Genomic DNA, 20,658 nt, shown 5'->3' with positions numbered 1-20,658 from the left:
TTGCTTGCACATGCTTTATGGGTTTATGAAGAGTGATCCCTAGAGTGCAATTAAAAGGTAGAGGATGTTAAATTTTGGTTTTTGTTTTGCCAAAATAGATAATGTCTTCTCGCTCCCCATTATGGGAAACCTTGCTTTAAACTTGGTGCAAAAAATTGGACAGAATCTCACAAAATTCATATTCTGATGCACACAATTTTTTTAGATGGTGCAAAAAGGCATGATATTGATCTAAATCATGCCTTTTCATTTGATTTGATATGTAACATTATGCCATTTATATTTGACAATAAAAAGGTGTAGGGATGTTAAAAACTCATCTTTTGGGCCAAAAGAATCATATGTTGACATCTTGCAAAAATACAGGGATGTGAAAATGTCCTCTTTTAGGCCAAAACAAGAGCATGTCTTTTGGGCCAAAACAGGAAACGCGCTCCCTGTTTTGGCCTAAAAGAGGGCATTTTCACATCCTTGTATCTTTTGATTTACAAGTCCAAATAGGGTCATGTTACATATCAAATCAAATGGCAAGGCGTACTTTAGATGATTATCATGTCTTTGTGCACCATCTAGTAAAATTTAATGCACCAAAATATGAATTTGTGGTTAATTTATTGCATTGGTTAGATTAGTGGGAGCTAAGTATAAATCATTAGGGAAGGATATTTTTCTAGTAACAAAGAAACATGGGTTTCATTCCAAGAGTGAACACAGTTTAAAAAGCTAAGCATTTACATATGCATGGAATCTAGACTAATCCATGCAAGGAGTCCTTGGAAACACCCCACCTGTGTGGAAGGTTGCATTGATGATCTCAATTACTCTAGTGGAAAGAGAGAACTTGATTGCAGTTACTGTAGGATTTGTCTTCAATACAAACAATGAATTGGAAATTGAACATACAAACTATCTCATGGATGATGTGAAATTAGTGTTAGTGGCTCAGAAAGTTATATGCATATTTAACCTTCTAGCATTGAGGAAACATATGGACTTTTGAATAAGTTATTATTTTTTGCTACTGAAATGGGGGATTTATAAATCTTTTATTGTTTTTTATTGCTCGCTTTTTTTGGCTCACTCGCTTTTTGTCGCTCGCCTTTTGGTAATCCTCATGTAAACGGTTTAGAAAGAGAATGCATTTCCTTTTTAACACATTATCAAAAATAGGATGGAGACAAGTGTTTCAATTCCCATCCTAAATCAATCCATGTGGTAAGCCCCTTAGAGCTAGATTTTACTTTGCTAGCTCAATATTCAAAAACTTTAGGTGGTAGAGCCTCAATCTATTGGATTAGATAATACAATACATTTACTTGTTGCTCCCTTTGCATGGGAGAATGAAATACAAGATCCCGCTGTATTTTTCTTTTCTCCCCAACAAACAAAAAATCCAACTCCATGGAATCACTAGGGAAAAAACTACCATTATTGCAAGTGGATAGGTGGCTCCTTCCTCTAGGCCCACTTGTGTGCATGCATTACAAGCATAAAGCCCTCTGCTCTGTCCTACTGTGAGAGACCACTCCTCTTGGTCCTCTCCCCGGGAGAAGGTGATGGCGTCGTCTAATGTCTGTGGGACGGCTGAAAACATGTGCTTCTGAATCATAAGGATGTCCACTACGCACCCTACCACTACCCTCTTCAACTCCTACCGGAGTATCGAGTACTACGACTGACTATGAACACGGTCGTGGAGCCCGTGTACGTTCCAACTCACTATGGTCCAGCTCATGAGGATGGAGGAGTCAGGAACAAGGCTCTCCAATGAGTGGGTGCCTGTCCTAGAAAGACTGCCTTGTGTGATTTTGTCAAGGGTTTAGAGGGCGAGTAGTCAGTGTCTATGCGGCGTACTAGGGTGGATACCGACTCAATACCGATCTTCCATGCCCACTTCATCATGAAGGAGGGTTCCACCCCAAACAGCTCCGCACACTTCTGAAGGGGCCAAACACGTTTGCCTCCAGTAGCAATCTGATAACTCCTGTCGCCAAACCACACATCGGCTCCTCGCGTGTGAAGCTCAACTGAAGGTTCACCTCCACGCCATGGGCGTACCAAAGATCTAGTCCTTGTGGCCCCATCCACTCGTCCATCATGAGTGTAATTTGATTACGCAGAATAGCATCAAACACCTCCGAGGACCACTTCTCCAACCCTATGGAGGCAAACGAAAATCTCTAAACGGGGTCTGTCTAAGATCCCACTGCACTAATTAAACCCCCCTTTCGGGGTTGAAGGACCATAAGCGTTACCCCCAATGGTAGAGGGTCTGAGTCTAGAATCTCCAGATCGTTCCAGGGTCCTAACCTCCAGAAGTCCCGTAATAAGGGGCACCCAGGCTAAAGGTTAGGGGCTGCTGATTGGGAGGACAAGCCTCGTCCCTAAGGATCCCTCCGTGAGCGGCCGGACCTGTTGCTGCAATGAGGAAGTAGAAGGGGGCGCCATTGTTCCCTTGCCTGATGGTAGGGGTGTTGAAGCGGAAGAGGCTACTACTGAAGTAGAGAGGGTGGCGACAGGAGAGGGAGGGGTAGGGACGCTGGGGACAGAGGGAGGGAGGCAGGTGGTGAGAGTGACCATAGAAGGGGGAGCTAAGGGGGGGGGAGGGGGTGGAGGGAACCCTAGAGGGGGAGGGGGAAGTGAAGAGGAGGGGGAGGGGGAGGGGGAGGAGGAGCAAAAGGGACGACCTCGTGTCCCTTGCTGACCAGGCTCGCCGGGGCTCTGGATCGACTCCTTTGCGGTCCTTGTCGAGCTAGCGTCGGTAGCTTTTGCCATCGTCGCATCTGGAGCTCCTGGGGCTCGCTGCTGCTGCTACAAGGGTGGGTGCGAAGGCTGAACCTCCGTAGCTGGAGGATCAACTGGATGGACGGTAGCCCCTTTCGCTGAAGGTGGTGGCTCCTATTGTTCCTCCTTCGAGGCCTCTCGGTCAACATTGTCCCTCTCCCTACGATTGGCTCTCTACCTGTGGTGTTTGCAGGCCTGCTTGCTTGGTTTCTTTTTCTTTTTGACATGTGTCTAGTTCCCTTCTGAGGGGGTAACCCATGGGGTCTGAGACTCCTGCTACTCCTGCCTGAAAGGGTGCTAAACTCAAGCCTGCTCACTCTGCCTACTCTGCGGAGGAGGGGGGGGAGGCGCATGAGGGAGGCCACGAGGGCAATCACTGGCGAGGTGACCCATATGTCTACACCAAAGACACTGGCCTGGTAACTCGGAGATCTCCACCCTCTGGTGAAGTGTGCTCCCTTCCAAGGTCTCGAGAAGGATCAACTCTAGGAGGGACTCTGGGCTCTCAACCACCATCCTGATCCTGGGGACTCCATCATCTACTAAAACTGAGGCGGTCGACTCTGGCGGGGACTAGAGCATTGTGCCAAATGCCTGAGCAATGGAAGGAAGGATGTCTCGATACTCCTTAAGGAGCCCTGGGAAGCGGAGTCTGACCGAAAAACATGGAACATGGTGTGTCATATCCATGTCCTCCACTGTGAACCCATGATACCACAAGGAAAGAGGTAGATATGATGCGGGCCAAGGAGGATGGGACTCTGCTCCACAAGTGTCGAGGCAATGTCGTGGGAGCTCAGTTGGATGAGGAAAATGCCTCATCTATAGATGGTGACCTCCTGGATGTGGTCTCCCTCTAATGCCAAGCTCGCCTGGATCCTCTCTCGTACCTATCTCCGTGTAGGCATGAGGCCCACAATTATGCCCCACAAGCGCCTTGTCCTAGAGAGACTGAACTACCTGCTGTACTTGTAGCTTGTCAGCTTGGGAAAGAAGAACCTTAACGGCTGTGGGATTCGAGGATGCTACCATAGAGCCCCTCTGGCCAACCAAGGGTTACCACCAAGGTTCTTCTTTTGCCTTAACAAGCACAAGTGCTCCCACTGCAGGGAGGAAGAAGAAAAAGAGGAAGAAGAGCGTCAAAGGGGGAGGTGGAGGCGAGGCGAGGTGAAGGAGGGGGCAAGGATAGAAGTGGAAGAAGGGGGGCAAGGAGGGTAGAAGGCGGAAGAGGAAGGAGGGTGAGAAGGCGAGGAGGGAGAGAATGAGGGAATGAGAGGGCGAGAGGGCGGAGAGGAGATGGGAGAGGGGGGTCAGTGGGGGAGAGGACGCAGGGGCAAAAGAGGCGGAGGTGGAGGAGATGGAGGCAGAAATGGCAGAGGTGACGGGAGGCAACAGTAGCAAGGCTGGCGAGGACGCAACAGGCGGAGGGGGAGGCAGCGGAGGCGAAAGCAGGAGGGGCGGGCGAGGAGACGGGAGCAGAAGGAGCGACGAGAGCAAAAGGGGCAACGAGAGCAGAAGGGGAGGCGGGGAGGGCGAGGGAGTGCAGAGGGGGGTGCGACGGCTCAACAAGAGCTCACGAGGGGCTCCGTTTTTGCTGTTTTGGGGACATTTTCATGAAGGAAATAGTTGCTTACTGATCGCCCTAAAAACCACCTCATTTGGAGCTCATTTTTAAAGAAACGACCTACTTAATATGCTCAAACTTTAGCCTCTGAGTTACTTGGGACGCACAGATTAGTAGTCCATCATTATCATGTTCTGTTCTTGGTTCCATTCCAGTAGTCCGTCACCTTTCCTTCATGGGGGGCGTTAGAACATGAAATCAAGTTGAGTGTGTTTTAGTGTGTTTTATTAGGAGTTCTGGGTGTGAGTGCCACGTGTCACCATATACATGTGTGTCTATCCTATATATGATTGTACTTGTGTGTCACATCAACACACATCAAGGAGTCTACATCAAGCTTATCAATGTGAGTTTTTCCATTTTGGTCTATTGTTCATGTCCATTTCCTTTCACTTTCATTATGTTTCCATTTGAGCATCATCTTCTCTCTCCCTAGCCTACCCTCTCTCTCTCTCTCCCTCTCCCTCTCCACCATGTTCCTTCAATTTGTAGCCAAGGCTGAATGGAGAATGATCAATGTATCCTACAGTTGAGATAGATTCCCCCAAATCTTGCATGGCCATGTTACCATTGTCACTTTCCTCTTATAGCAAGGCACACACTTGCTATGGCCACATGTATTTCCTGGGTTGAAAGATAAAAAAATTCCTAGAGCACCTTCATGGTAGTGTACATGCCATTAGTGCTAACCAATAGGCTTGCTCTCACACCCCATTCTCTCCTTTGCTACTATTTCAATGTTGCCTCTTTAGTACCATACATAGTATTCGCGACCTGTGGTGGATGTTAAAATGACGACAATGATCCTCTCTCTCTCTCTCTCTCTCTCTCTCGACGAGATGATCATCTCTCTCTCTCTCTCTCTCTCTCTCTCTCACACACACACACACACATTGTGACAAAATGGGAACTACATCCATAGCTATAATTATTCGAATTGGCAAGTTACATCTTTTGATCACATACGATTGAAATGTTAAACTCATGTGAATTTTGCAAGTTGTTCGGAGAGAGGACATTTTTTTATTTGTGATGTGTAGTTATGACTTTTGGAAGGTTGGGAGTCTAAACATGTAGCTTTGTTATGATATATTTGGAAAGGAATTCGCATTTGTACTATCAATATCGTTGAATGCCATAATCTCCTTTAAGTATGTAATTTGCATTCTAGAAGTTTTAAAACACAAAATTTAAGGAATCCAATTAAAAAAACACGAATCGTGTCCTAACAAATAGGAGGATGGAAGGCAAGGCATCTATGGACCTTAAGAAGTTAAAATAATTGACAAAATCTCAAGATTACAAAGTGAATTAAAGGAGAGCTCAACTAAGTTGCCACACTCTTTAAATTATAATCAAGACATGAAGTAAATTTCCTTAGGCCTATGTGCCAATCAAGTTGTAGGGAGGGAATGTAACCCTATATATTAGAAAATGCCATGTCCATTCTGCTCAATAGTTTAGAATAAAATAAAAACACGGGTGAAATGTAATAGCGATAGGTGAATCATCACCATTGATCGAATACGGTGTTATATTCAATTAATGCATAGGGGAAAGACCCAAAGAGACAGGGATACCTATATACCATGGAGTAACTACAGGGTCATTTGTCTAATACAAAATGCCAACCCATTATCTGTTCAATAGTTCTGACAAAAACAAAAGCACAGGTGAAATGTAAAAGCGATAGGTGAATTGCCCTCTATTGATGGAATATGGTGTTATGTTTAATTTGCAACTCCCATGCAACAATTATGGCCATTTGAGAAAATATCTTGATGTCTATGCATCTACTTGTGGTGCGAGCTGATGCACAGGTCAGCCACAACCCACCCAACAAGATTGTAGCTCAATAAGTACAATGATAAAGGATACTATCCGAAATTCTAATGATGTTTTCATGATTGCATGAATTCTCACCATGGTCCTGACATAAATATCTAACTATGAATGAATTAGTAACATTAAGCTATCTCATTCTTTAGTCCTACAGTGTAAATTGCAATGCTATGTGCTATAGTCGTTTGAATTTGGACTCTACCATATTATTAAGCTGCAATGGAGGGCATGAGCTGCTTTTCATTATCTAGGACCAAAGTAAAATGACACTGAGTGGGGATGTCCAACCCAACCTTCAAGGCAAAGAACCGGATATTTTTTGTAGTAGATACATCATGTCCATTAATGGAAAGATTAATGGTTGAATGAAACATTTGGTCCACATACAAAATGAGCCTTAAATGTCAGTCAACTTAACAGCGGGAATCTTTGTCATCTGGGCTCCAATATAACTACCGAAAATGTTTTCTTCGCTGTATCCTTTCCGAAGGAAGGTTTCTGTTCTCAGCCATTTGAAGATGACAAAAATGAAGCATCCAAAGAATCTAGAATCACTTATTTCATGCACATAGGAGTATAATGGATATTTTATGTATAAGAAAGTATATTGAACTTTGGTTCCAGGTCAAAATTTTGCTCTCTTACAATGATCCAGATTTAACCTCAGGGAACACAAGTTCCACTCACTTTTTTATTGCAGCAAGGATTCCCAAATCAACTTCTAAAAGGCCATTGTGTGAATCAGCTTCATAATGACAGATTTTTTGTGTGTTTCAGAATCGTCTGCATGAATCCAATATATTTCAAATGGTCCTGTCCAAATTGTGACGTTCACATCAATCTGTTGATAAAAGTCACATGATTTGTGTAAATGTACTAACCCTTTTCCGTGGTAAAGCATTGTTGAGCAATATCAACAGCATCCATCATTGATCATCTCATCCATCAAAACAAAGCTTGCGACATTTTTCCAGTTTGAATTCTTTCTGATTTAGTATAAACATTTTCAAAATAGATGACCCATGTCAGTCCTGGAAGACCTCATCCTTCCAGACATCTTCTCACTTTGCCTCATCCATTCAGAAAACTGCCATGGCTTTTGCCACCATCTTAGGTGCAGCATCCACCATTGCTGATTCCATTTCCATCTCCAGAGTCTTCCTTGGTTTGGCTCCCCTTGTTTCACACACGAGCCTTGTCCTGTAGACACCACCTGCAGTCTCGTATATCATGATTAATAGTATGTGTTATCCAAACGATTCTGATTCCTTGACAAGATAAAAGGTGACCCCTGATTCGGCCAGTACATATTTAAGTGCTGAAAATGCATAATGGTTGGCAGAGATGTTATGTCCTCCAGGATAATTGTGCTGATCTAAACTTTAAAAGAAAAGAAACGCAAAGTATAGTTTCCATGAGATACGTGCCTTACTGAGGTTTTCAGGGAAAGCATTCACTCTGCAGCTCTTCAGATAGCAGCAGTCATTCATACAATCCATTCTACTTGATGCACGGCCTTGAATATGAGTTAACTCCACTGAGAGCTCTTCAATTCCATACTTGATTCCATTATCTGCAGAAGCCTGGACATCATGCATGCTCAACCCTGAATTTTTGTACTTTATATATATATATATATATATAGAGAGAGAGAGAGAGAGAGAGAGAGAGAGAGAGAGAGATCTACATATATGTACACAGATGTACACACACACACACACACACACACACACACACATTTTTAAGCAGTATTCATTAGAAAAAATATACATTCATAGCTGTCTCAAAACGAGACAGCGACTAGTAAAAAACTTCTAATGGCGGGCCAGAGGAAGGTCTCCAAGAGAATATGCATCTTGAAGAGATCGATGCAAGGAGAAACTGAAGAAATGATAAACATCCAGCCACACACACACATTTTTTTGGGGTGAAATCCATGTATTTCTATATTACAAGAAGCAGTCCCCAAAGAGGGAACATGCAATAACACTCACACACATTCGCGTGTGCGTGCGCACATACACATACACACAATCATATACATTATTTTAGAGGTTTTTCAAAGCCCAGAATAGTCCACCTTGGTAGATGTCAGAAGGGCCATAGCAACAGCTTGCTCTCTGAGACGCTGCTGCCCATCTACTTCTCGTTTGTGAATCTCGTTCTGTTTCAGCAATTCTGTCAGTGCAGTTGCTTTGTCTTTCAATTCACTGTTTTCCAGCTCCATCTCATGTAGCTGACACCTTTTCCACAAAGCCACCATTTGAAATTGATCCAAGCAAAGAAGGCACAATTCAGCCGTTAAGCAAGCCACCCACAAAGTTTAGTATTTTCAAATCGCAGATTGCAAGACAATGGAAAACTGGAGGCTTATATAATAGAAAATGAACTCAACATACTCTCTTCCATCTTTTGCAAGCACATGTACGTCACTTTGTGCATAAGATGGTGACAAGATATGGGAAAAACTATTGTCTACTAACGATAACAGTATAGAGTGGTGTGCTTATTAGTGTCTCATCTTTTCGCTAGCTGTAACAGAATCAGTAATCACCATCTTAACTCACCTGCCTTATGACTGGAAGAAACATAACACGTAGCAGAACAAGTGCACACACATACACACCCACACTCTTTTTTTTGGGTGAAATTCATTTGTCATTATATTACAAGAAACAGTCCCAAAGAACGGGACAGCCAGTTACAAGCATCAGAAGATAACATACACAACACACACACACACACACAGTTTTTTTTGGGGTGTGAAATCCCCCCCGCAGATGAACAAGTACCCAATTCATCCTGTATAACACAACAAAAAGTACAACTTTGACCTCGTGATAATCCCGTGTACACTTTAAAGTCATGTTCCAACATGCATAGAACGAACTAGAGCTACTAAGATATGTTTAGAAGGCAAGCCTGATCTGTGAGCACCCGTATGAGCAATGTTAGAACATGAACTCAAGTTGAGTGTGTTTAAGTGTGTTCTACTAGGAGTTCTAGTAGAGTCTTATGTGTGAGTGTCACGTGTCATATTAGGAAATATCCCATATACACTTTGGTATTCTAGTGTGTGTCTATCCTATATATGATTGTACTTGTGTGTCACATCAACACACAGCAAGGAGTCTACATCAAGCTTATCAATGTGAGTCTTTCCATTTTGTTCTATTGCTCATTTCCATTTCCTTTCACTTTCATTATGTTCCCATTTGAGTATTATCTTCTCTCTCCCTAGCCTACCCTCTCTCTTCCTCTCCCTTTCCACAATGTTCCTTCAAGCATGACGACAAAGATGTAGAATCTAGGAGGGAGCACATGCCCATTGGAAGGATCTGTTAGTTGTACCCATCTGATGCTGTTTTGGCATGCCCAAAGTGGCAGATTTTGAACTGGTCGGACAAGATTCTATAGGCCCTCAAGGGGCTGGTGTGCAGGACAAGGCCTAGGGCCAACCTGGCCTAAATCTGAGCCGTTTTTCTCATCGTTAAGATGTATTTGCTCATTCTGAGCTGTTTTTTCTCATGCTTGACATGATGTACTCCCACACTTGAGCTTGCTCTACGGTTTTTATTCATACACTTAATGAAGTACTTTTCTTGAAAAAAAAATGAACATCCATCTCCCTTGCTGAAAGTTTAAGGCGACTAGTACCTTCTTTAATAACCACACAATTTACTGATTCCTATTTTATGCAGATAAACTTGTGTTGAAAACAAGTCACAAACAGATCAACTGAAACATTGGTAAGGATTGTGCTATGTAGTGATCCTTTTAAGGGTTCGATAAAACCTTACATTAGGTTCACAACATATAAGCAACTTCCTTGGCATTGTAAATGTTATAAGGATATGTGCAAGGATGACTTGAAGATCTCTTGTACAAGGGATGACCTAAAGACCCTCACTTGAAGAGATTGTGTGTAGGGGATGAGCGAAAGACCCTGACCAGAGAGACTATGTACAAGGGATGACATATGTCCTATGGTACAAGGAAGACTTCGAGTGACTAGAGGCCTTCATTCAGCCTCAACAGGACAATTACAGGTGATGATGGATAAGGTTGCTCACATCCAAGGTGATGCAACCCCGAGACTAGTTGCTCGAACCACTAGCTTGGAGTACATATCAAAGCAGTGCATATGGAGGAGGATAAGGTTGTTGCCATTTGAGGTGATTTGACCACATTTGATCCACCTTAGTACAAGTCAGAGCCACTAGGAGGTGCACATGGAGCTGTTATAATGCCAGCAAAGAGTCAAAGGATGACGGTACATTGGCACAGTCGAATATCTGAAGTTGTTAGGGGACTAAGCAGAGGAATGGCTGAGGAAGATAAGAGAAGAACCAATGAGAGTGGAGGGGGGAGATTCCACCAATAAGAGAAGTCACAGGTCAACTCCATTGGATGCAACCAGCCAAGAGGAAGGTAAGGTGGAGGGATAGGAAACATAAATGTTGTTATTCTAAGCAAGGAGAGGTAGATAGTTGACAAATTCTGATGTCTTTCACTGGTGATCTCCTCTATGCTGTTTTCTTCTTACAATATTGTGTAATGGCATGGAGGAAAGAAGGGATGCATTAGTGGACCGTATGCAACTTTGACAAAGGCACAGCATGTCAGCAGACAACCCATCAAAGTTAGCAGTACTTGTGTGACCGAAGAATGGAGGTGGGATGGAAAGATGGTGAATTTCTTGCCACTTGCCATAGTCATGAGTAGACTAATCTCTCATGGAGACTAGCAGCAGAAACTATCACTCTTCTGCAACATGATCTTGCAGCCTCAGTATTTTGGTTCTATGTAACAAGGAAAGTACCTTCTACAATTGGATACTTTCTAGCATTGGATACTTTCTAGCATTCATACTAAGGGTAACCTTCTGGTGCAAAAGCATTATATGTATAAGAGATTATAGTTAATCATGAGGGGTTCCATTGGAATGGTAGGAGGACTTACCAAACTCTATTATTGCTGCCACATATGTAATGGTGGGTTCTAGGAGTTAGATTTAGAGAAGTGCTTCATGCAGGCGTGATGGCTCGTGCAGGGAGGCTCACCTAAGCTTTGGACGGGGTGGTGGCACAAAAGAGGCCTACATCCTCTGAAGCAACCCACCATGATGTATACAACCATATGAAATACTAATGATTCATTGATGACTAGTGGATCATAGATGGACATGAGCTCATGATCATTTGAACACTTGCAGCATGGAGAAGATTCTGTGGGAAATATTTATTTTTTCATGATGGTAGCTTGGGGGCTTGTCCCAACATTTCATGTATTTATGCCATATAGAGGGAGGCATGTTCCCTCATGTCATTGTTTTGCATTCACAGAGACGGCGAATGATTTAGTGATGTTGTAGGCCTTGTGGAGAGAGGAGTTGGAGAGGCCTAAATGTGGATTAAGGAGGAGAGTGTCGTATGGCATAGGAGTTACCCTATATATGATGTGTATCTCGTTTGATTTATGTAATTTGTTTTCCAATTTATACTTTCTAGATAGCTTTACTCTAGGGCATAGGACAAGACCTAGGCTCCTTGTCAACCAACATGGTGGAACTATTCCTTGTGGATGACTCAAATGACTGCTTGGCTGAGTCTAGCATGGCACAAGACTTAGCCCAAGAAGATCTTGCTTCACCGATGCAAGGTGAACTGTGGAGACACAATTTATAAGGTCCTTCCCTTTGGCCTTTGCGAGGTATCACACACATATCAAGCATTGTGGAAGGTAATGACAACCATACAGAAGAGGATAAGGAAAGCATTCTATGACCACGGCGAGAGCGAGAAAAACAATATCAATGCCAAATTAAAAATATCAATTTTTGGTGTCACATCTTTCTCCCCCCAACAGATCCTCTCTAGTGATAGAGAGGGTCGGCTGGCCCTCAAGGTGGTCGAGCATAGAAGGATTTAAGGCAATACTCATTGGTGCGTCCGGGTTTCACCATGCCATCTCAAGTTGATAGGTACCATTTGTAAACTTCTTTTTGACTCGATATGATCCCTCCCATCGGCCGATAAACTTTTTGTGTAGCCGCTGTAGCCGCTTGTCCAGAGGGCTATCAAATCTCATAACCAAATCTCCTTCTGCAATATCTTTCTTCCTGTGTAATTTGGTGTCGAAACGGACCTTGCACCTTTTTTGAGAAGCTTCCAAGTTTTTTAAGGCCTGTAATCTGCATTCATCCAATGCTTCTGGCATCCTCCTATCATCCTTTTCTTGCAACAGCAGTGCGAAGACTATGTATCTCCAATTCAATGGGCAAAATGGCTTCTATTCCATACACTAGTTAGAATGGTGTAAACCCAATAGCTAGCTTGTGTGTGGTTCTATAAGCCCATAAAACTTCTGCCAAGTACCTATTCCAATGCCTTTTCTTGGTGTCTACAACCATTGAATTGCACAATAATCCATTTGTTTTCTTAGCCAAGCCATTATATTGGGGATAGTATGGCGTGGACATGCTATGATTTATCTTTAGCTTATGCACCACATCTTCAATTAGTTCATTTCTAAAAGAGGTTCCTCCATCAGTGAGAATTTCCGAAGGACAACCAAAGCGTGAACAAATTTGATCAAAGAGAAATTTTGCGACTGTGCTTACCTTGCTATTGACTGTGACCTTGGCCTCTGCCCACTGAGTCGCATAATCTATGGCGACCAATAGATAATGCTTGCTGAGCGAGAGAGTGGTCCCACAAAGTCCAACCCTCACCTCTCAAATGGTCCATATGCTGGAATAGGCTTCAAGGGCCCAGGAATCAACTGTCGCCTTTCAAACTTTTGGCATACTTTATAACTTCAACACCATTCATACACATCTTTATGGAGACTACAGGAGATATCCATTCTCGATCATCAACAAGAAAGATGAATCCCGCCTCATGAAGTTGTATTACCTCTTTCTTTAGTACCTCAGCTTGGATCACTCCCAATCGCCTTAAGCGTTACACAACTGACTTGCTTTCTGGCTTCAACTCAATCTTGTGCTCCACAAGAGAGACTAGTCAAACCTTTGAATAGCTTGTTGCAAAGAGATATGGAAAATCATCTAACATATCCAAGTACTGGAGCTTCTCACTACCTGATAGAGAATCACCAAGAAGCTCTTCATTGCGTTGGCGTCGTTTACTGTGCTCCACATCCTCCACATGAAGTATCTCTACAGGATCTTCTTGCACCACCACCTTGTTCCTTCATGACTCATCTCGATCAGCACCAAGACAAAGACCAAAGGCCACTCCTTCCGCCTTACCCTCTGAGCTGGACTCTTCGGACCTACACCTTGTCTCTTCTTCTTCATCAGTTAAGTTAGAGCTCGGACTCTCTGATGTTGAAGACTCATTCTTGACAACTTCCTTTTTGCGGCTTCTGATGTTGTAGCACACCTTATCATTTCCCCGCAAAACCAATTCTCCAATATCCCACTTTTGAACAGCCTTCACCTTGCGTAGCCAAGGCCTTCTCAAAATCAATGGATAGGCACGTGCATCTGGCTTGATAGGGATCACCTAAAAAGTAATCGACATAGAAATTTTACATATATCCACTTCTAGATTCTTCACAACTCCCAAGGTCTTTACCCTAGTGTTGTCAACCAATTTGATGCGATAAGGAGAGGTAGTACTAGAGTATTTTAAATCAGCATCTATCATGGTCTTCTCACTCATGACATTAATCGATGCACCTCCATCAATGTAAACATTAGAAATCACTTGACTATCAATGATCACATCAACCACAGGTACAACATCACGAATCTCTATATCTACATTTTGAATAACAAGAATGACGCTTTTCTTCCTTTTCTTCTTTAACACTCGTGTGCTTGCTAGCTTTCCCCATTCCTTCCGTAGTTTTGGAGACAAAGCAAGTAATTGACCAAAGATGATATAAGCTTCCTTTTCTTTAAGGTCGGACAACAAGTCTAGCTTCCAATGCCTTGTCCGTCTGACTGGCTAATTCTCCTTCTAGATGCCCTCTTTTTCTTAATACAGGGTTTCTCTTCCTGATGTTCATCATCTACTTCTTCCTTGCTTTCTTCTTCTTCTTATCTTTCTCTTGCTTTACCACGTCCCCGTTTAGCCATCATTACCTCTCTTTCCTCATCCCCTGAAGAAGCTTCTACCAAGGATACTTGTTTTTCTTCTTTCTTTCTCAATCTAGGATACTCGGGGCGATAGTGACTTTTTTCATTACATTCATAGCAAGTGACTCCACTCTTATCTCGAGGCCTATCTTCACACTTTGGTGCTCTAGGTTGTCATGCATTAACCAAATGTAATTTCAAATCAGCAAACTCTGCCATCAATTGGGAGATATTATGATCTAACTTAGAGGATTTTGGTACCTGAGAAGTACCCATTACCTCTACCTTAGAACTTGAAGCTGTTGAAGATACAAAAGAGGATTCGATCTTTAGAGAAGCTTCTTTCTTGGTCGCAATGCGAAGTACCTTCACATATGTTGTTGGATCTTTACTCATTACTTTTGAGCGAAGATGAGGCTTCAAAGCCATAACAAATGTGCTCATCTTTAAGTGCTCCATCCCTGAGAGACTTTGAGGGACCGATCATACAGATGCCACAGCTCGCAAAGCTGCCCTTTCATACTTTGTCCATAAAGTTTCATATCGGATTGCCAACACAGAGACCATCTCACCCTCTCTTTGATAGAACCGGTCCAACTGCAACATCAAAGCATTTGGCGACTCCACTGTTCCCAATCTCTGCTTCATTGCAGCCACCACATGGTCCCAATCCTCCTTGGTAGAGTCCAGCAAGGCCTCATGCCAACTCAAGGCTACACCTTCAAGAAAATCAGGCAAAATCTCCACCCGATCCTTCATGGACCATCCAGAAAACCGGCATCCTCGAACAAAATCCTGAAGATAAGACTTCGGGTCTTTTTCTTGGGTCCCTCGAAACACTTGAATCTTCACCATGATGAAACACAAAAAAGAAACACCAAGATCCAAATAATATCCCAAACAAGATCTCACAAAGCCTTAGTGTACCAAGACCAACTTATTATGCATAACCACTTATTGAAAACCCTCCACACCTCCTCCCCGTGAGCTACTGCCCTCCCCTCTCCCTCTCTCAGCCAGCCCCCTCTCCCTCTCTCAGCCAGCCCTCTCACCCTCTCCCTCTCCCTCTCTCTCGCTGCCCCCCCCTCTCCCTCCCTCGCTACTCCTCCTCTCCCTCCCCTCTCGCCAGCCCCCTCTTCCTCCTCCCTCACCCTCCCTCTCCCCTTCCTCCTCTCTGGCCTCCCTCCCCCCCCGCTACCCCCTACCTCTCCCTCCCCACCCAACCTCTCCCCCACCCGTCAGCCCCCCCGCCCCCCTTCTCCTCCCCCGTCCCCTCCCATGTCATCCCTCTCCCTCGCCAGCCCCCCCCCCCCGGCTGCCCCCCTCCCCGCTGCCCCTTTCTCCTCTCCCCTCCCCCGCTGACCCCCTCCCCGCTGCCCCCTTCTCCTCCGCCCTCCCTCTCCGCCTTCTCCTCCCCCGCCCCCCCCCTCGCCCTCCCTCTCCCCCCCCGCTGCTCTTCCCCTCCCCGCTGCCCCCTTCTCCTCTACCCTCCCTCTCCCCCGCTAGCCCCCCTGTCCCCTTCTCCTCCCCCGCCCCCCTCCCCCCCCTGCTCTCCCCCCCAAGGTGAACGCCCCCCCCCCCCCCCCCGAAAAAAAAAAAAGGTGTTTATATAAAAAAAAAACTCCCTCCCTCTCCCTCCCCGCCCCCTTCCTCCCTATCTCAACTCCCTACGCCTCCCCCTCAACCTACCTCCGTCTCCCCTCTCTTTCTCCTTCTTCTTGCCCCTCTCTTTCCCTTCCCTTCCCCTCTCTCCTACCCTCTCTTTCTCCTTCTTCCTGCGCCCGCGTTCAGGGCGTCCTGGGCAGTAGTTTCACGGATGGAGCTTTTTCAGTGTTGGAATCGGCCATTTCACATCGATTGGCGAATGGATCCCCATTCAGCCAATCTCCGTCCACCTCCACCAGCCACAAGAGGGTATCAAGATTGTCTTGGATTAATTTTTGTATAAGAGAAACAAACATACATTGAAAGATGTGTATGCTTATTCATTTTAAAGTAATACTCCTATTTGACCGATAGGCTCCAACTGGGAAACATGTGTACGATCGGTCATCATCTAAGATTATCCTAGATGATTTGCAATGGTATATTGAATGGAATTCTTGTCCATATTTTAGCATATATTCTATTTAGTACTGGCCATAGATATATGGGTCCTTCAAAAAATGATATTTAAAGTCGAATAAATATGTGTATGTCATTGTTTGCTACAGCATACTCAAAGTTATATACACATAAAACCTATATTTTATACACATACACACAGTTTAAACCTTGAAACTTTGTTTTACATGATATAATATAAATCAATTCATGAGTAATCATTTTTTGACCATTCAATTAGGTTTCACAAGCTTGTAGTATGATACAACGGAGCTTATGCGCCATCATTTTTTCAGAAGACGAGCTGCAACAGCTCAAGAAAGATGTGGAATTAGAGGGCTCCACATCACTTTTCACCCGCATCTTTGGGTCACACCCTTCCAGATCACAGGCTAGAGATTGGATGCTGGCGGCGTTACCAGGAGACCTCGCCCCTCACCTTAGGGATATTCGACTTTTAGGACGTGGATTCTTCCAAGTGGTTTTCGACTCCCACGAGTCCACAGCCCTTGTTCTGAAAGCTAATCCCCTGGCTTTGGGTTCGAGGAGGATCTTTCTTTTACCCTACACCTTGGGCTTCGATCCGGTCGAGGAAGATAGGCAGGTCACATCACTGTTCATTAGGTTTCCTGGTCTTCCTCAGGTCTACCATCGACTGCTTACCACTATCGGAGCCACATTCGGAGTGGTCACGGAGATCCCCTCCCTTCCTGGCATGCCTTCTTCCTTGGCAAAGGCAGTCAGTGCAGACGGGGTGCCTCGTGTTAGGGTCATTGTCTTTGACCCTAACATCTCAGATGACCACATTATGCTTCAGCGTCCAGATGGCTCTCTTTCGACAGAGAGTCGAGATTTCAGGTAGACAAGACCAGTGCAGGATTTGCAGGACCCTTGGGCACTTTGCTAGAGATTGCCCAAGGAAGAGAAAAAGACCCAAGAGGCCTTCTAGTGCGGCTGCTTCACGTACTACCACGACTGCATCTCCCTAGCACCCTGTACCACACACTCCAGGACCACCAAGAGCAACAGGGCGCCCTGCTTCGCGCACCCCAGCACCACCAGGGGCAGCAGGGCACCCAATGCCCACAGCACACCCAATACCACGATGGGGAGCTATCAGAGCGGCTCCCTTATCTTAGGAGGAGACTTTTGATCCTGTTCAGACAGACGCCTTCCAAACTCTAGAGGTGGATGTTGCTGCAGCCCCAGACACTACAGTTCCACATCAGGAGGGGCCTTTAGATCCACCAGCCCCAGTCACTTTGGTCTCTGACCCCTTGGTTTCTGACCACGAGGGGACTACAGGTACTTCTTTCCTACAGACTGTTCTTGCCACAGTCAGGACAACCGAGAAACTGCAGGCGCAGATGAGGCTCCTGATTCCTCTTCACCCCAGCCACAGGCCTCCTCAACCCCTAGCTCCAGTTCTGTTGATAGAGGCCTGGCAGGTCCTTCTCCTCCATCTTCCAAGAGTGCAGGTCTTCTTCGCACTCCTCGGCTAGACTTACTTATCAGGAATTCTTTTTCGGCACTGGCAGAGTCGACGACTTTCATGGATGATGAGGAGATTGTGCCCTCCACCTTAGGGTTCCCGGTCATTGGGATTCCTTCTGACAGGACCTCCCTTCAGTAGGTGTGGGGATCCTTTCACCTGTTAAGTTTCTTGCCCTCAGCAGGAGTGTTTCGGCCCAGGGGAAGCTGGTCTCCTCTACTAGGTCGAGTAAGCCTTTCCATCCAGCATCCTCCTGTCGATGAGGATAGTCAGCTGGAACATACAGGGCCTAGGCGGAGTTCCACACCGTCGCCGTAGGCAGCTGATCCGGAACCAGCTTCATCCAGGCATCACTGGAGGTGCTATTGATATCCTTTTTGTCCAGGAACACAAGCTGGATGCAAATGATTGCTCTAAGTCTGGCAAACCACATTCAAGACATACCTTCTGGTCGCCTGCTATGGGCACAAGGGGAGGTACTTGCATTTTGGTCTCTCTTTCTATTCTCCCCTTGGTTGCTGGTCATGGTATTATCTCTCCTTCTAGAGCTCAATGGATCATTATTTTGATTGGAGGGCGTAAGATTGGTCTTCTCAATCTTTATGCTTCCAACAACACAAGAGAGCGGATCTCCTTTTGGAAGGAGTTACTCTCTTGAGCCCCCATTGCAGATTCTTGGATCATCGGTGGCGACTTCAACATGGTTGAGTTGCCTTCAGACAAAAAGGAAGGCAGGCAGGGTGGAATTCATTCTTTGGAGAGGGCAGCCTGGGATGCCTTTCTCTTTCAGTTCAGTGGCAGAGACACTTGGTTGGATGATGCCTTTCATAGTATGCCACAGTCACTCCTGTACTCTTGTTCGAACAGGAGAATACACATGCCCATTCATGCACGGATTGACAGATTTTATGTAGACGATTGGGCACTTGACAGAGGAGGATCTGTATGCATTTCTACTAGTGTTTCCACCTCAGATCATTTTCCAGTGGTGTTGCAGATTCTTGAGCCTCATCAGAGAGGACGCTCTGCCAGTGTCAGGATTCCGCATGCTTTTTATGCAGAGGAGAGCCTCACGAAGGATATTTTACAGATTTGGGTTTCTCACATACAGGGTGGAGCTGTCCATCCATCTCAGGTAGCTGCAGCCTTATCCGAGATTAGTGACTATTATCATTCAGTCGCTGATTCTAGGAGACGTGAGATTCTCAGATGTGAGATTGGTATACGCCAGCACTTAGCGTCCCTTCAGAGGGAAGAGCAAAAGAGGCCCACAGATGCTTGGATTCAGGAGCGCCTTGTTGCAGCAAGGGCTCATTTGCAGACATTGTTGGATCAGAGAGCAGAGTATGCCTTTCATGCACGGGAATCCTTTTGGATTCAGATGGGTGGCAGGGTCAACAAACACTTTTTCTCTACTCATGGGCCCAGACATAGTAGAGATAGTGTTTTGCAGCTTCTTGACTCAGATGGGGTGTTACAGTCAGATCCTGATGCTGTCATGCGTGTAGCTTCAGATTTTTTTGCATCCCTCCTTACTGCAGATCCAGGCACACAGGCCATTGATGATGCCAGAGAGGTTATTTGGCAGTGTATCATTGTATTGGTGAAGGATGAGATGTATGTTTCCTTGGATGCACCTTTCACCAATGCAGAATTCAAGACTGCATTACTTGCCCTTCACAAGGGCAAGTGCCCAGGTTTAGATGGACATACCCCCTCCTTTTTTATTACTTTTTGGGAGCAAATTGGTAATCACATTACATCAACCGCCGGTCTATGCCAAAGAGAAGAGCGATACGTTATTGAAAGAAGATCTTCCAACTCAACATGACATGAACTGATATACATCAAGGAGTTTGAAGAGACTCATTGGGTCGAAAGGGTAGGTTCCGAGAAAACATTGCACCTTCTTCATAGATACCTTTATAATTAGCTCAAAACGCTCTCCAAAATATCATAAGACACAAAGACCCATAACTTTCAGCAAAGACATGATATCAAATATTCAAATACATATTGAGATGCGCCTTAAAATGGGCTTCGCTCCAATATAAGTTTCGTAAGAAACAGAGAAGCGGTCGGAAAGATATAGGCATTTACTGGACGGGGGTAAAAATTGTCTGAAAAAGAAACAGTCACACACAGAGAGTCATAGATTTTTGGTTTGACATCTAATACAATAACTGAAGACATAGGGTGATGCTTCTTGAAGAGAGCTTCGCGCTGATATAAGTTTCGTCCAAATCGAACCACCGAGCGAAAAGTTATGAGCAAAATACTGACAGGGGGTCAAACTGTCATGAAAAACACCTACTCCTTCTACTGGTACCGACTTGGGAAAATACTACCTCCGTGCTTAGACTTCATCAACAATCCAAGTCCCATATAGGTTGCCTAGGAGGAAAGAAAGAGCCCCCTTGGTGGCTTGGGAAATAGATAAACCATGTATGCACAATGAGCGGCCGAATAGACAACACTTCTGAGCACTTTGGAAGAGAAAACAATCGAAAAAGGGAAGAGATACTCAAGAGAGAGAACCTGAAGTGACCTTCATTACCAATAGAGTGAGACTCCACTCCAATGCAACTCAAAATACTACAAACACAAGGGAGAAAAAGACGTTTCATACGTACAACAGGGAGCGACGAAAGCTCCAAGACTACTCATAGAGAGAATAAACTAGAGAGAGATGGACTTAAGAGTCTC

At 44.8% G+C, this 20,658-nt stretch overlaps 1 protein-coding gene across 1 annotated transcript in view; it reads right to left on the bottom strand.

Annotated features, from left to right (window-relative positions):
- Positions 1 to 7,152: 7,152 nt before the first annotated feature.
- Positions 7,153 to 20,658, bottom strand: part of LOC147882242 (kinesin-like protein KIN-4C) — a 200,638-nt gene continuing 187,132 nt past the window's right edge. Inside the window, exons 25-27 of the mRNA XM_087401535.1 lie at positions 8,331 to 8,493; positions 7,678 to 7,833; positions 7,153 to 7,463 (exon numbers count right to left, since the gene is read on the bottom strand). Coding sequence (XP_087257661.1) covers positions 7,257 to 7,463; positions 7,678 to 7,833; positions 8,331 to 8,493 — 526 coding nt within the window. The 3' untranslated portion in view covers positions 7,153 to 7,256. The remainder of the gene's footprint in view (positions 7,464 to 7,677; positions 7,834 to 8,330; positions 8,494 to 20,658) is intronic.

The sequence above is a fragment of the Dipteris shenzhenensis genome, chromosome 30 (genome assembly GCF_047967505.1).
Source record: "Dipteris shenzhenensis isolate YYH24624 ecotype China chromosome 30, Dip_SZ_1.0, whole genome shotgun sequence".
Lineage (NCBI taxonomy): Eukaryota > Viridiplantae > Streptophyta > Polypodiopsida > Gleicheniales > Dipteridaceae > Dipteris > Dipteris shenzhenensis.
Note: the sequence above shows the minus strand (reverse complement) of the source record. Positions and strands in the feature narration are given on the sequence as shown.